This window comes from Lonchura striata, chromosome 1 (assembly GCF_050655825.1).
Source record: "Lonchura striata isolate lonStrDom1 chromosome 1, ASM5065582v1, whole genome shotgun sequence".
Lineage (NCBI taxonomy): Eukaryota > Metazoa > Chordata > Aves > Passeriformes > Estrildidae > Lonchura > Lonchura striata.
In genome coordinates this window covers 84,082,962-84,095,344 of record NC_140703.1, presented here as the reverse complement: position 1 = coordinate 84,095,344, position 12,383 = coordinate 84,082,962, and the positions used below count along the sequence as shown (strand labels likewise).

General features: G+C 37.8%; 1 protein-coding gene across 7 annotated transcripts; it reads right to left on the bottom strand.

Moving 5' to 3' along the window:
* Positions 1 to 715: 715 nt before the first annotated feature.
* On the bottom strand, positions 716 to 12,336 carry ABHD13 (abhydrolase domain containing 13). 7 transcript variants are annotated; one of them, XM_085582126.1, is made up of 4 exons: positions 12,245 to 12,336; positions 10,523 to 10,558; positions 9,440 to 9,567; positions 716 to 6,486 (listed from the first exon to the last, which is right to left on the bottom strand). In XM_085582126.1, exon 4 carries the CDS (start codon positions 6,449 to 6,451, stop codon positions 5,438 to 5,440), a length of 1,014 nt encoding a protein of 337 aa, XP_085438252.1. In that variant the 5' UTR covers positions 6,452 to 6,486; positions 9,440 to 9,567; positions 10,523 to 10,558; positions 12,245 to 12,336; the 3' UTR covers positions 716 to 5,437. The 7 variants fall into 7 exon arrangements, with proteins under 7 accessions (XP_085438252.1, XP_085438243.1, XP_085438269.1 ...); XM_085582117.1 differs by having other exon boundaries at positions 9,450 to 9,567; XM_085582143.1 differs by having other exon boundaries at positions 9,450 to 9,567; positions 10,523 to 10,554.
* Between the last annotated feature and the right edge of the window lie 47 nt (positions 12,337 to 12,383).

The following is a 12,383-nucleotide window of genomic DNA, read 5'->3' as shown; positions in this document are numbered from 1 at the left end:
ATTAATAGGTATCTTGAACGGAGTGTCCACATGTACCACACCTACACGCCCCACCCACAGCCCCGTTTCCTAGGTACTGGGTTAAAAATGCACTATAAGCCTTGCAGTAATTCAGCAGAGGACATAAATTTTGCAGCTTCAGAAAAGACATCAGTAAGCCTTTATTTTATGGGTATTTCATATTAACCATGCTGAATAGGAGCAGAGGTTATATAAGCTTAGTAATGCACTGTAAACTCTGAATGAAAGTAGAAATTCAGACTGAGTATCCCACTCCATCTGTATGAATGAACTATAAATCTGGGTGGCATTATAGGATTTAAAATTTACATGTAAAATATTACAAGCATAGGTGGTAAAAGTACTCAGAAACACTTCAAAATACTTCCTAATGGACATAATATTTAGACCATGTCTCAGACCCCCAGAGAACAGAGAAATTTTGAAATGCAAATTGTGTTAGAAAGTGATGCCACCACATATCAGTTTTACTTACTAACACTTCCTGAAAGTGAGGATGCATGACAAAGCTTAGAAATATATTTGTAATATGCTTTTTCCCCTGATATAATAGCTTTCCACAAAGGCCACATCTAACGATGTCTAGACCATGTTCTCTGACTTTAGTCAATCACTGAAAATGATACCTTGGGGTTGATCTGTTACTATGCAAACACACTGAAGACAGGCCACAAACTAGAATAAGACATTAACAGCACTTTTAATGTATCAATTTATTGCATATGTCAGTACATAAAAATAGAAAAGTGTTTTTTGTAAAATTAACTTTATTGTAAAAACCAACTAGAATGATAATGTAAAACTTTGCCACAATTAGCACATATACAATAACATTTATGCCTTGTCTACAAAACTTAAGAATACTTCATAAGACAGTTTTGGTTTAACTATATATTAAAGAAAAATCAAATAAAAAGCTTGCATCTCATAATCAGTGACAGTTTCTGAATTCAAAACATAAGTGTTATTTAGAACTTCAATATGCTATCTCTATTTACACTTCTGTGGGGTTCTACTCTAAATTATACAAGCAGGATGGCATTGCAAATTATACCTAATGGGATACATCAGGCTGAATCCCACTACATGCAAGAGGCACTGATTTTATATTTGGCAGAAGTGCCCCTAGCAAAATTGCCTGTCATTAACAAAAATAAAATGCATTTTTCAAGAACTGATGAAATACATTTTGGAGGTATGTCTGCATCTTTTTGCTAACAGAAAAGACCATACCTTGGGCTCTCAATTGTGCCTTGCATTCTTCAGTGTGAATATCCAGCATGACCCAATTAGCTTAGAGATGCTGATATGCATATTTTGTATAAATAGTTAATCCTTCTGCCCTTCAGCTGACAGATTGTCCGTAGCCTACCAAATGCATTTGTGCTCTATTTCTAATTTTACCTGAGAAATGGACATGAGGGCAGCTAAACCAGTTAATGTTTCTCCAGAAGAAAGCACAGCTTATCTCTCTGCATTTCACATTTCAGAAACAAATTCTGGGAATGTAAACTTGGGTTAGTAGGAAGCCTCAAGTATTTCCACTAATTAAAACCACAAGTGTGCATACACAAGGTTTTATGCTTTCTTACAAGGAACTCTACTGCTATGGCTGTTCAACTCCTGACCCCTCCCCAGGAATTTTGTTTTTACTTTTTTTTTTTAACGTAAATTTCTTCTTAGAAAATTCCTTTAATGAACATATTTAAACTAAGGCTTTCTTACAACCCTGTGAAAAGAACTCGACTTCTTCTCAAACTAGAAATTCATATCTACAGGACAAATATTTGGGAAACATCTATACACAAATGGTATTAAATAAAATAAATGCACCAGTATCATAACACACCATTTGGCAATTTAAAGTTATTATTACTATGTTGCTTGCAGTTCAGTTTTTAGCAGCAGATAACCGTGGTTTCCGTCACACAGTCCATGAAATAAAAACAAGTCTTCACTTGTCAGAACAAATTTCCTCCCCCTTCTTCCTCCCTCCTTCCCTTAAAGAATTGTATGCAGAGCAGTGGAATACTTGCATAAAAATATCACTTCCCTCCTATTTTTCTTCAGTGGACTTCATAACCAATGCAATGGCATAAAACATTTATTCACAAGTGTATGTGGCCAACTCATTAAGTGAGAAACAAAACTGTGCATATGTGGAAGCTGGAAGAAACCACACAAGTATAAAGGATGCATATATGATAATTGTGTCAACTCATACCCAATACCTGAAAAATTAAAGTTTCATATTTATGTCCTGCAGACAATATAATGAAAACATATATGGCTTGATAATAAAAAGCAATGTTTAGATACAGCCCACTTTGAAGAGTTTCAGATTGCCATAATCTAACAAAACACATTTGACTTTGTTTGAGCAACTGTGTGCTCAAATAGGAACACTTAATTTGCATACAAGTACCACATAATACCAGGGGTATTCTGGGGTTGAGAGTTTTGTTTTGATTGGTGGGAAGTGGGGTTACATGCTATGTTACATTAGAAATTGATGCTTTGTGAGCACCCTCCCTCACCCCCACAATGGTATTTTATATGACAACTTCTGAATTAACTACTTTCTCTTCATTCTGTGTCAAACAATTAATCTACTCTTTTGGCTTCATCAACTGAATTTTAGAAAAGTAATAGACTGCTAATTTTCCTTCTCTCCCTCCACCTCTATTTGAAAGCAATGTGAAGAAGATGAAACTATCTATGCAAGCAGCTTACATCTCACTGTAGAATACATCAAGGAAAGGCAATGCTGTGTCTATCAACTCCTTTCTACTGTACAAACATAGCCTCATCTTCCAGCCCTCAGTCAAACTTCTCCAATATACTTTGCCTAAGTACCCCTCTCCCCAAAAGGAAAAAAAAAACCTCAAAAGTATCACTACTGTAAGGCTGAAAAGATAGTTTTGGTTTCACTCAGATTGAAAAGTATGCTCTATGTTTTTACATCTATAGACCCACAAAGATGTATAGTTTTTCTTCAATCAACTCTATGAAAACCTTAATAATAGTATCACAGGATACTACTATTACACAAGATAATAGTAATATTACTATTATCACAAGATACTTTGCTTACCAGAGAAAGCAGCAACTGCTGGTATGTAAATGTTTATTTAAAAAAAAAAAACAACAAAACCAACCAAATTTATGAAAAGATGTATCGTCCTACCTACAAACTGCTGACAACTATTACCCACATGTACCTAAGAACTATAATTCCATTAGGAGGCATAACCATTAAGGCACCAGTTCAGGAAAGCAGTTTTATTAAACCAGGGAATTTAAGCACAAGCTTAAACAGATTTTAAGCATGTGCTGAGATGCTTTTCTGAATCAGGACAACATGGCAGAAAAGTTTACTTAAAAATTTGAATCCAAAGGGCAACTTTAAAGATTGCGTGGAAGATTTTCCAATTTGTTCTTTCCATTAAAAAAGAATATTTTGAAGAGGCAAGCCCAGCTGCAGCAGATGATAATTAAACCTGCAGAAGAGATCTAAACAGCTCCTACACTCCATTAGAGACTAAGCTAGCAGCATGTCTTTGACCACAGAATCAAGGTTGGAAGAGACCTTCAAGGTCATCTAGTACAATCATCAACCTAACACAACCATAATCACCCCTAAACCATATCCCCAAGTGCCACATCCAGATGATGCGAATTATTCCAGAGCTGGTGATTCCACTGCCTCTTTGGGCAACTTAGTCCAATGGCTAACTACTCTCCCAGTGAAATTTGTTTTATAATATCTAATTTGAACCTTCTTTGATGCAAGGCCATTTCCTCTCATCCTTGCACTTGAAACATGCCAGAAGAGGCTGACCCTCACTTTACTACAGCCTCCTTCCAAGTGGTTGTAGAGCAATGAGGTCTCTCCCTGAGCCACCTTTTCTTTCAACTACACACCACCATATCCCTCAGCTGCTCCTCACAGGACTTGTGCCCCAGACCCTTCCCCGCTCTTTTATACAACTCTGGACTTGCTCCAGCTTTCTTGTAGTGAAGGGCCCAGAACTGAACACAGAACTTGAGGTGTGGCCTCACCAATGTCAAGTACAGGGGGATGATCACTGCCCTGGTCCTTCTGGCCACACTGTTTTTGATAGAGGCCAAGATGCCATTGGCCTTCTTGACCACTTGGACACACTGTGGGCTTAGAGCCAGGCTGTTGACTAGCATCTCCAAGTTGCTTTTCGAGCAGCTCTCAAGCCACTCTTTCCCCAGCCTGTAATGATGCATGGGATTGTGACTCAAGTGCAGGACCCAGCCTTTCATCTTGCTGAACCTTGTGCAGTTGGCCTTGGCTTGCTGCTCCAGTCAATCAGTAACTGCAGAGCCTTCCTACCCTCAATGACAGCTATCTGCTCGTTTTCATTATCCTTACTGTAGCAACTGTACACATTTATCTCTAATCATGTGATCACTGATAATGATTTGAATTTGTCTCTTTAGGAGGTATAAATAAAGAGCACAAACATTTAACTACACCAGCGAAAAAGTCTGAACACAAAAACCTACTTTTACCTTGTATGACCACCCATTTTGCCTTAAGAATTATCACCTCAAATGCACAAGCAGACTAGTACTAACAAATAGTTTGCCTGTGCATTAGTGAAGAGAGCTTGAGGCAGAATGGAGCTTAGATTGCACTGATCTCTTTCAACAAAAATTACTTCTATTTTCTATACAGAAATTGCCTAAGTAAAATCCTGAAGTCATGATGTTAGGCACATACATCCTTCTGTGCACTATTATAATACAAACAGCAAATGAAAATAAGGAAAGTATCTTTTCATCTTCAGCTGCAGTTTGACATATATAAGTTTGCATAACCATAGAAGCCAGTAATAACCCAGGATAGTATACCTGCAAGTATACTCTACCATTTATGTTATTTTATATTACTTAGCCCATTAAAGTCTTCCCACTTTGCATAATATAAAATTTCAAGAAATAAAACACTAATCTCATGCATGGCACATATTAAATAAACTCTAAGAGAAGCAACTAATCATTGTGCTAACCATGGCTGTCCAAAAAGCTCACACATACAGCAGTGAATACCAAAGAGCCTCCCGTTGTTCTAAATACATTCTGTACTACTTTTGTAGCAAGTTTCTTTAATAGCATCTGTTGTACATATCAAACAAGTGGAATATATGGACAGAGATACCAAAAAAGTATGAGAAAGACATGAAATGGTTCATTTACAATGCTGCAAATGTAAAAGTTATCTGGAACACCTTAATAAAATATCAGACCTTTCCAAGTTTAATTTCACTCTTTAGGCAAGTACAGACATGACATACATTTAAAAACAGACATTCTTTTACCACTTATCACAAATCAAAGTACAGTGCAGGTACTTGCCCCACTCCACTCCAAAGAAGAATATTAATTATATTATTGTTACATTAGACGATGTTTTCGCCATTTCTTCAGGGGCGTGACTCTTTATTACTTCTTTGATGAACTGTTCCAGTGCAGTGAAATAACCCTGGCACTGCCAAGTGTCATTGTGAGTTCCATCAGGAAATATTGCCAATCTCTTAGTCCGAGCTGGGGATAATTCGTAAAGTTGCTTCATCATAACTGGTGGAATTAACTGGTCAGACAACCCAGAGATGAAGAGAGAAGGCATTCTGCACTGAGAAATTTTTCTGTAGGATAGAAATTTATTTTTGTAGCACCACAGCGGAAGATACCTCATCGGAAAGAAAGAGAACAAAGTGCTGGCCATGTATGGGATGCTAAGAAAGGTATTCTCCACCACGATGGCAGAAATCCTATGGGAATTTTCAGAAGCTAAGTGAATAGCTACTGCTCCCCCCAAGGAACGGCCAAAAAGAAAAATTTTTGTTTTATCAAGATCAGACCGAGTCATCACATAGTCTAAGACAGCCTCAGAATCTAAGTACAAGCCTTCTTCGCTTGCTTCTCCTTCGCTTTTGCCATAACCTCTATAATCGACCAGAATTAAGTTTACTTTCAGGTTTACCAGCATTAGCAAAGCATTTGGCAACCTGTGGCCAATGTTGCCTGCGTTCCCATGAAAGTAAATGATGGTTGGAGAATACGCTGCATTGTCCCCCGTGTATCTCAGCAGAATAAGATTGAGAAGAACTCCATCTTTGGTTTTGATGAAGATGTTTTCATGTGGTATACCAGTAGGCATAGGAACATAAAGGCGTGATGAAGAGGGCTGCTCAGGAAAGTAAAGCAGAACATCCTGGAATTTATATAATATACCTGCTATTGATACAAATATTAATATAAGGAGTATAATGCCTCCGTACAAATGAAAAGTCACTATCAAGGGCAAAAGACAAATACGGCAGAGACTCCAAGACCAGGAAGCCAAAGCTAGTAGCCATCTTTTAGCAAAGGTCCAAAGCATCCATGATTTTTCCATTGTGGAAGTCAGTGATCTTTTACTCCAAGTAAATCCTGCAAAAGAACCCAAATGCATACATTTAAATATAGGAAAAGGAAAAAGGTAGCAATTTAAGCATTTGTACTTGTAGAATATTAATTAATAGCAAGTCAATGTATTGGAGCATTAACATAAAATTTGGTGGCAAACCACCTTTGAAGTTTCAGAAACCTTTTGATTCTGTAAAACAAGCAGAAATGCAATCAAAAGGAAAGGCTTTAGAACTCCACAAAATCCCATTTATGGTACTTCTGCAGGCAGTCCATTAACAGCACTAGAAGACTGGTTGACTGAGATCACAGTAACCTCTGCTTTCCCTCAGACTTTCCTACTAAGCAAGAGAAAAACCATACAGACTGTATCACTAGTTTGTGAAGGCTGTTCAGCTGCTCGTATAAGTAACTCTAAAATTCAGAGAGCACAAATTAAAATAGCCTTTATTTCTATGTTGCTAAGTAGCATGCAGTAAGCCTGTGCACGTCACTCTGCAGCCAGTGAAGGCTCACCACACATCCCAGCACTGCTATGGATTAGTGGCTGTCTTTCAGCATTTAAATCAACTGTGGTTACAGAGCAACACCTGAACTGCTCAGAAGAGACTCCTCTATGCTAAGATACCACATTGTATGTGGTAATGTACCACTTATGATAGATTTTTTTGCTATATTTTGATTGCTTATGATTTATAGCAATCGTTTTCCACTATGAGATCAGTAATCCGCATGAAGTATTTAGCTGGAGGGAAGATTTTATCATCATGCAAGACCACTGAAAACATCCATTAACTACATTATTCTCTGATCAATGAAAAGCACTGCTTAAAATACCAAACATGAAAACAGACTCATGATAAAAGCATACACACAGCATAAAATGAGGAGAGCTATGTTAATGACAATGGATTAAACCTCCTTTCCAACCAAAAGATATGTCTCACTCCTGGTTCATATGGAAACAGACAAAAACTGCCAAACCTACACAAAAACTATAGTAACCATTTAGTCACCACCGACTTGAATAATCACACTACCTGGAAGGAACACAAACTCACTTGTTTGAGAACACTAAGATACATAGCAGATAATAGTTACACTTCTGACACAAAGTTATAATCTCCTAAAATTGACATAGCACAGCCATAATCTGAATTCAAAATCCAAAGGAGTTTGACATGCAGAGATGCATCCAGGTATTTTATATCAGCCATCTTGGTATGCTTGAGTGATAAAAGGTGACCTCTGCAGCTACACCCTTTGCATTCCACAGATCTGACCAGGAAAACCTGCCTTCTCTATTTTAAGCAAAAATTAGAAATAAATCAGAAATAAAAATAAATAGGCCACATCTTAAGATTCACATATTAACCAAACCAAATGTGATATTAAGCTTTTTTATAGTGCATCTACTCCAAATACATAAAACTGATGAAATATAAGGTAGTCTTAAAGAGCAGTTATCTCAACTTTGTTCTTTATATTGTTTATAAATTCATGTTTATTATCCATATCCAAGTATGCACAATTACTGACTATAGGAAAATTTAATTCCTGTGATCCATTTCCCTTGAACTCACAATGATTAGAAGACATATGAAGTAGCTACTTCAATTTTCAAGATAACTTCCTAAAGAAGTTAGCAAGCATTTCCTGCATTACATTTCAAGCCTATAAGAACATTGATAATGAGACAATAAAACCATTCTCCTTACCTACACTATTCAATATTTTGCTGGCTTTCTTACAAAATTAAAGAAACTTCAATAATTTTTTCTCAACAAGATATTCACAAGAGTAAGAGACCCACTGCTAAACAAAAGTACTAAGCAACAAAGAATAAAAATCTCACTACAAGTTATGAAGTTTTGCAACAGCTATCTCACGTACACCATGGATTATTATTTGGAGACTGATACACACAGTTGATTTTATAAGCCATGTTAGTTTTATGAGATGGGCATCACTTCTAGTTTAATTTCAGCAGGCTAATAGTATCAATATATTATACTATTGAGATATTTCTGCTGTGCAATTACTTCTGATATATATATAGGTGTATATATATATATAGGTATAGACAAATACTTTGCTACTGAAATTGCAAAGCTAGTACATCCTACAACTAAAGCTCAACATGCAGTAAGTAGTTAACAGGAAGAGGAAACTACACAGCCACAAATGTTTCACTCTCACTACATATTTAAATAAAGCTGACTACACCACCATATTGAATAACTACATTACTACTAAAGTTTTTTCCCAGCAATATGAAACTTCACTGGTTCCATTCATTTCCAGGCCTTCACATCTTGTTGCAAGATTTGCCAGTTAGGAAACTAAGATCAAAACTTTTCATAGGTTCCTCCCCATCTTTCAATACCAATTAAAAGATCACTAGAGCAGAAAAGGATGGTCTATCTAACAAGCATACAGGCCTAAAAGAGACTCTAAGCCAAATCAATATAATCTCATTTTCAATAAAGCTACAATCCACACTTTTCTACAGAACTCAAAGTAACACACCTTCCAAACACCATCTTAAAGAGCAGAAGATGAAACAAATAGAACAAAAATTCCACTTGAAGGACAAAAATAGAAAGGATAAGCAAATATAGTAATATTCAGTGAGCAGTAAGGTCAGCACTTTTTGAAGTGTATGAGATTTGAGACTGTTCAACATACTGCAAGACAACACACACAAAATTCTCTTTTTGGTCTTTATTTCCCACTCCTGATATGCTGGATGGGAAATTACTAACCTTTCAAGCAGTTTACAATGTAATACCTTATGATGAAAATACTCTGCCATGAATTATGAAGAGCATGTGTTGAATTTCTCTTGCAATTTTATGACTAATAGGAGGCCAGAATAACCCGGAAAAGGCATGAGAGTGGGAGAACAGCATATTTAGACTTTGATGTCTGATGTGGTCAACTTGAGAAGAAGAGCAGACCCACCAACCAACCCAACCTGGGCAAACCTGATCCTCTCTCTAGCCAAGACTGCTTCTGTTCCTAGACTTCCCGTAACTGTGTGATGTCCCAGTCATATCAAGAAGCATTCGCCCCTTTAAGTTCTTGGAGGTCATGCTTGCGTCACTAAAAAAAATATTTTTTTATGAAATATTGTATTACAGCATTGTATTTCATGTAATTGTTGTAACTTTGAAAACAAGATTCTCCTGTAACAAGAAGTCAAATCCTGTTTTACAGCATTCACAATATTTCATAATCACCGATTATTTAAACTAAGTAGAAGGCTAAGTAAATAAACATAAGGTCATTTAAGATACATTTTTCATCTTGTCACTCTGATAACATGCATTTGAAAGGCTCACTTTCAGAAATCCTGATACTTCCTACAACTATTTATCTGGTGATGCTTGTAAGCTTAAAAGACAAACAGAAGACAGTACTGAAATACAAAGCTTTACGGGGGGAATTATGGCTATATAGGAACAGCAGTGCAGCCCAAATCAAGGTTAAGACCTAATGCAAGTATGACTTGGCCAGACTGCTGCTGTACCTTTGGCTTAAACTGCCATGGAAATGTATTGTCTCTCAAAACAGAAAGGAAATTTGGAAGCAGCGAGTTTCAGTTTTGTGTTGGGATATACACACATGTTGATATATACACACACACCCCTGCTCCCATATCTGTACATCTCCACTGTTGAATCCACAGCCTAGGAACTATAGCAGACCTCTATCAGATGAGTTACAAGTCCCAAAATAAGGTAGCTACTGAAATACAAATCACTCACAATAAAAAATTTGAGAAAAAAAACCCCCTCTTTATGATCAAGACATTTTAACAATATTCTATTTTGCCCTAATGTTATTTTTAAATGGTTAACACCATTATCAACTGAAAAAGAAATCACAAAAATTCAAGTATATATTTAAAGTACCAGGGAACAATTTTTCATTCATTTTGAATGGCAGCTAAAATTACTCTTGTATCCGCCACAGGTTCTGTTGTTTTGCCTTTGTCTATATTTGTAAAATTGAACAGCATTATTTTCATAGACTAATCATATCATAAAACATTTACCTTTAGATGTGATGATTTCCCAGGCTTCATCTCTGCCTGAAAGACAATTCCATTTATGAATTTTGAGTAAAATAGTTTTGAATTACACATGTAATTTACTGTTTATCTTGTTACTTGAAAGAAGAAGTGATAAGAGCCAAACCCCTTAAAAGTTACAACCACTTCACTAATGAAACTCATGCTCTTCCTATTAACCTTGTTAGAGACATTTGATGAACTTGAAAACATCTTATTATGAAGTTCAACAATCACAATGAAATGTCCTGGATCATATATACAACACACAGTGTAGGATAATTCTGTAATATGATAATAATATACATATATAATTATAATAATTTTACTAACATAGTGTATATATAGCGCTTAAAAACAAGTATTACATTCTCACCTTAAAACTAACTTTTAGTACATAAGTAGCTTTAAACCTAGTGCTAAGAAGCACCATCAAGTTTTTGATGTCTGCTTCCTGAAGAAAAGCCTTGAGTATAACCTTAAATCTTGACACTCACTTGACACTTTGGATTTCAAAGCAAACAAAAAAATTTTCTCTGTGTTCTTAAGAAATAGCTAACAACATCTGTATGTCTCCACTTCATTTTCCTAGATTCTACCTCCTCCAGACACTGACGGGATTTGCACAAGTGTTACATTTACTCATATTTATTCAGAAGACATCTGTAAGTATAAATATTAGGTCCTCAACTATAAGAAGTTAGTTTCAGAGGGGGGAACTGATCTGGAAGAAAACCTACAAGCTTAGTAAGGACCAGAAAAATACACTTTCTTAGTACTAAAGTCCTACAGAAACACCCATTAAAAAAGAAAAAAAAAAAGAAAAAAGAGAAAAAATAACATCAAAATAGCAACTCTTAACAAAGGAAAAAGTACAGTAAGAATAAATTAAGCGTCACACATTTTATGGCTCTGGCTTTTAAATCGAGTCACTTGTCCTGCTTATTCCAAGCAGCAAACATCCACAGCTCTGCATCCAGTTGTATATATTGATAACTGAAAATGTTTTCCCCTTACCGCCGCGATATTTCTCCTCCCAGATGACAAATGGTACAAAGTATCATCGCGATTCAATGTCTCGAATTACGATGATACTGTGCAAAAAAAACCCCAAACAACAACAAAACAAAGTTGGCTATATCTTAACTTGGAACCTTCACTTTCTAGGGACCATAGGCTCCTAAAACACAGTAATTTCGAAGCTTGTTAAATTGCTTCCTTTTTGACTGAAGAAAAACGCCCAGTTCAGTCTTTTCCAAACGATCACTTGGCCCATTTAGAACTCTACAGTTACCATCAGCCCCACCTGCTACAAGCACCCATTTGCAGGAATTGTTCCATCTGGCAGTGGAGACAAACTAAACACTGGAGCGAGACCTTGCTGCCAAGAAGCTGTAAGGTCTCCGTGGCTCCGCAGGAAGGCACTTGCAGGAACTTTTACAGGCGCTGTCACGGCAGCAGCTCCCGGGCAGCCACGTCCCGCTGTGCGGGCACGGGAGCCGCACACCGCCGGGGCGACGTCCCGCTGCCGCCGCCCCAGGGAGAGCCGCGTTAGCTCCGGCGAGACCCCAACCCGGAGCCCAAGCCAGACCCCAACCCGGAGCCCACCCCGGAGCCCACACCCGCCGGCCGCCCCCGCTCCCCGGCCCGGCGCGGCCCCAGGCGCCGGCACCGCCCCGCTCCCGTGCCGAGGCCCGCCGGACCCACCCGCCGCATCCTCCCGGGCGGCCGCCGCCGCTGCCTCGGGCCAGCGCACACCCCGAGGCGCAACTTCAACCACCGCTCCTTCCTCCCGAGGCAGGAAGTCACCGCAGCCACGGTTCCGCTTCCAGGGCACAGCCCGGCC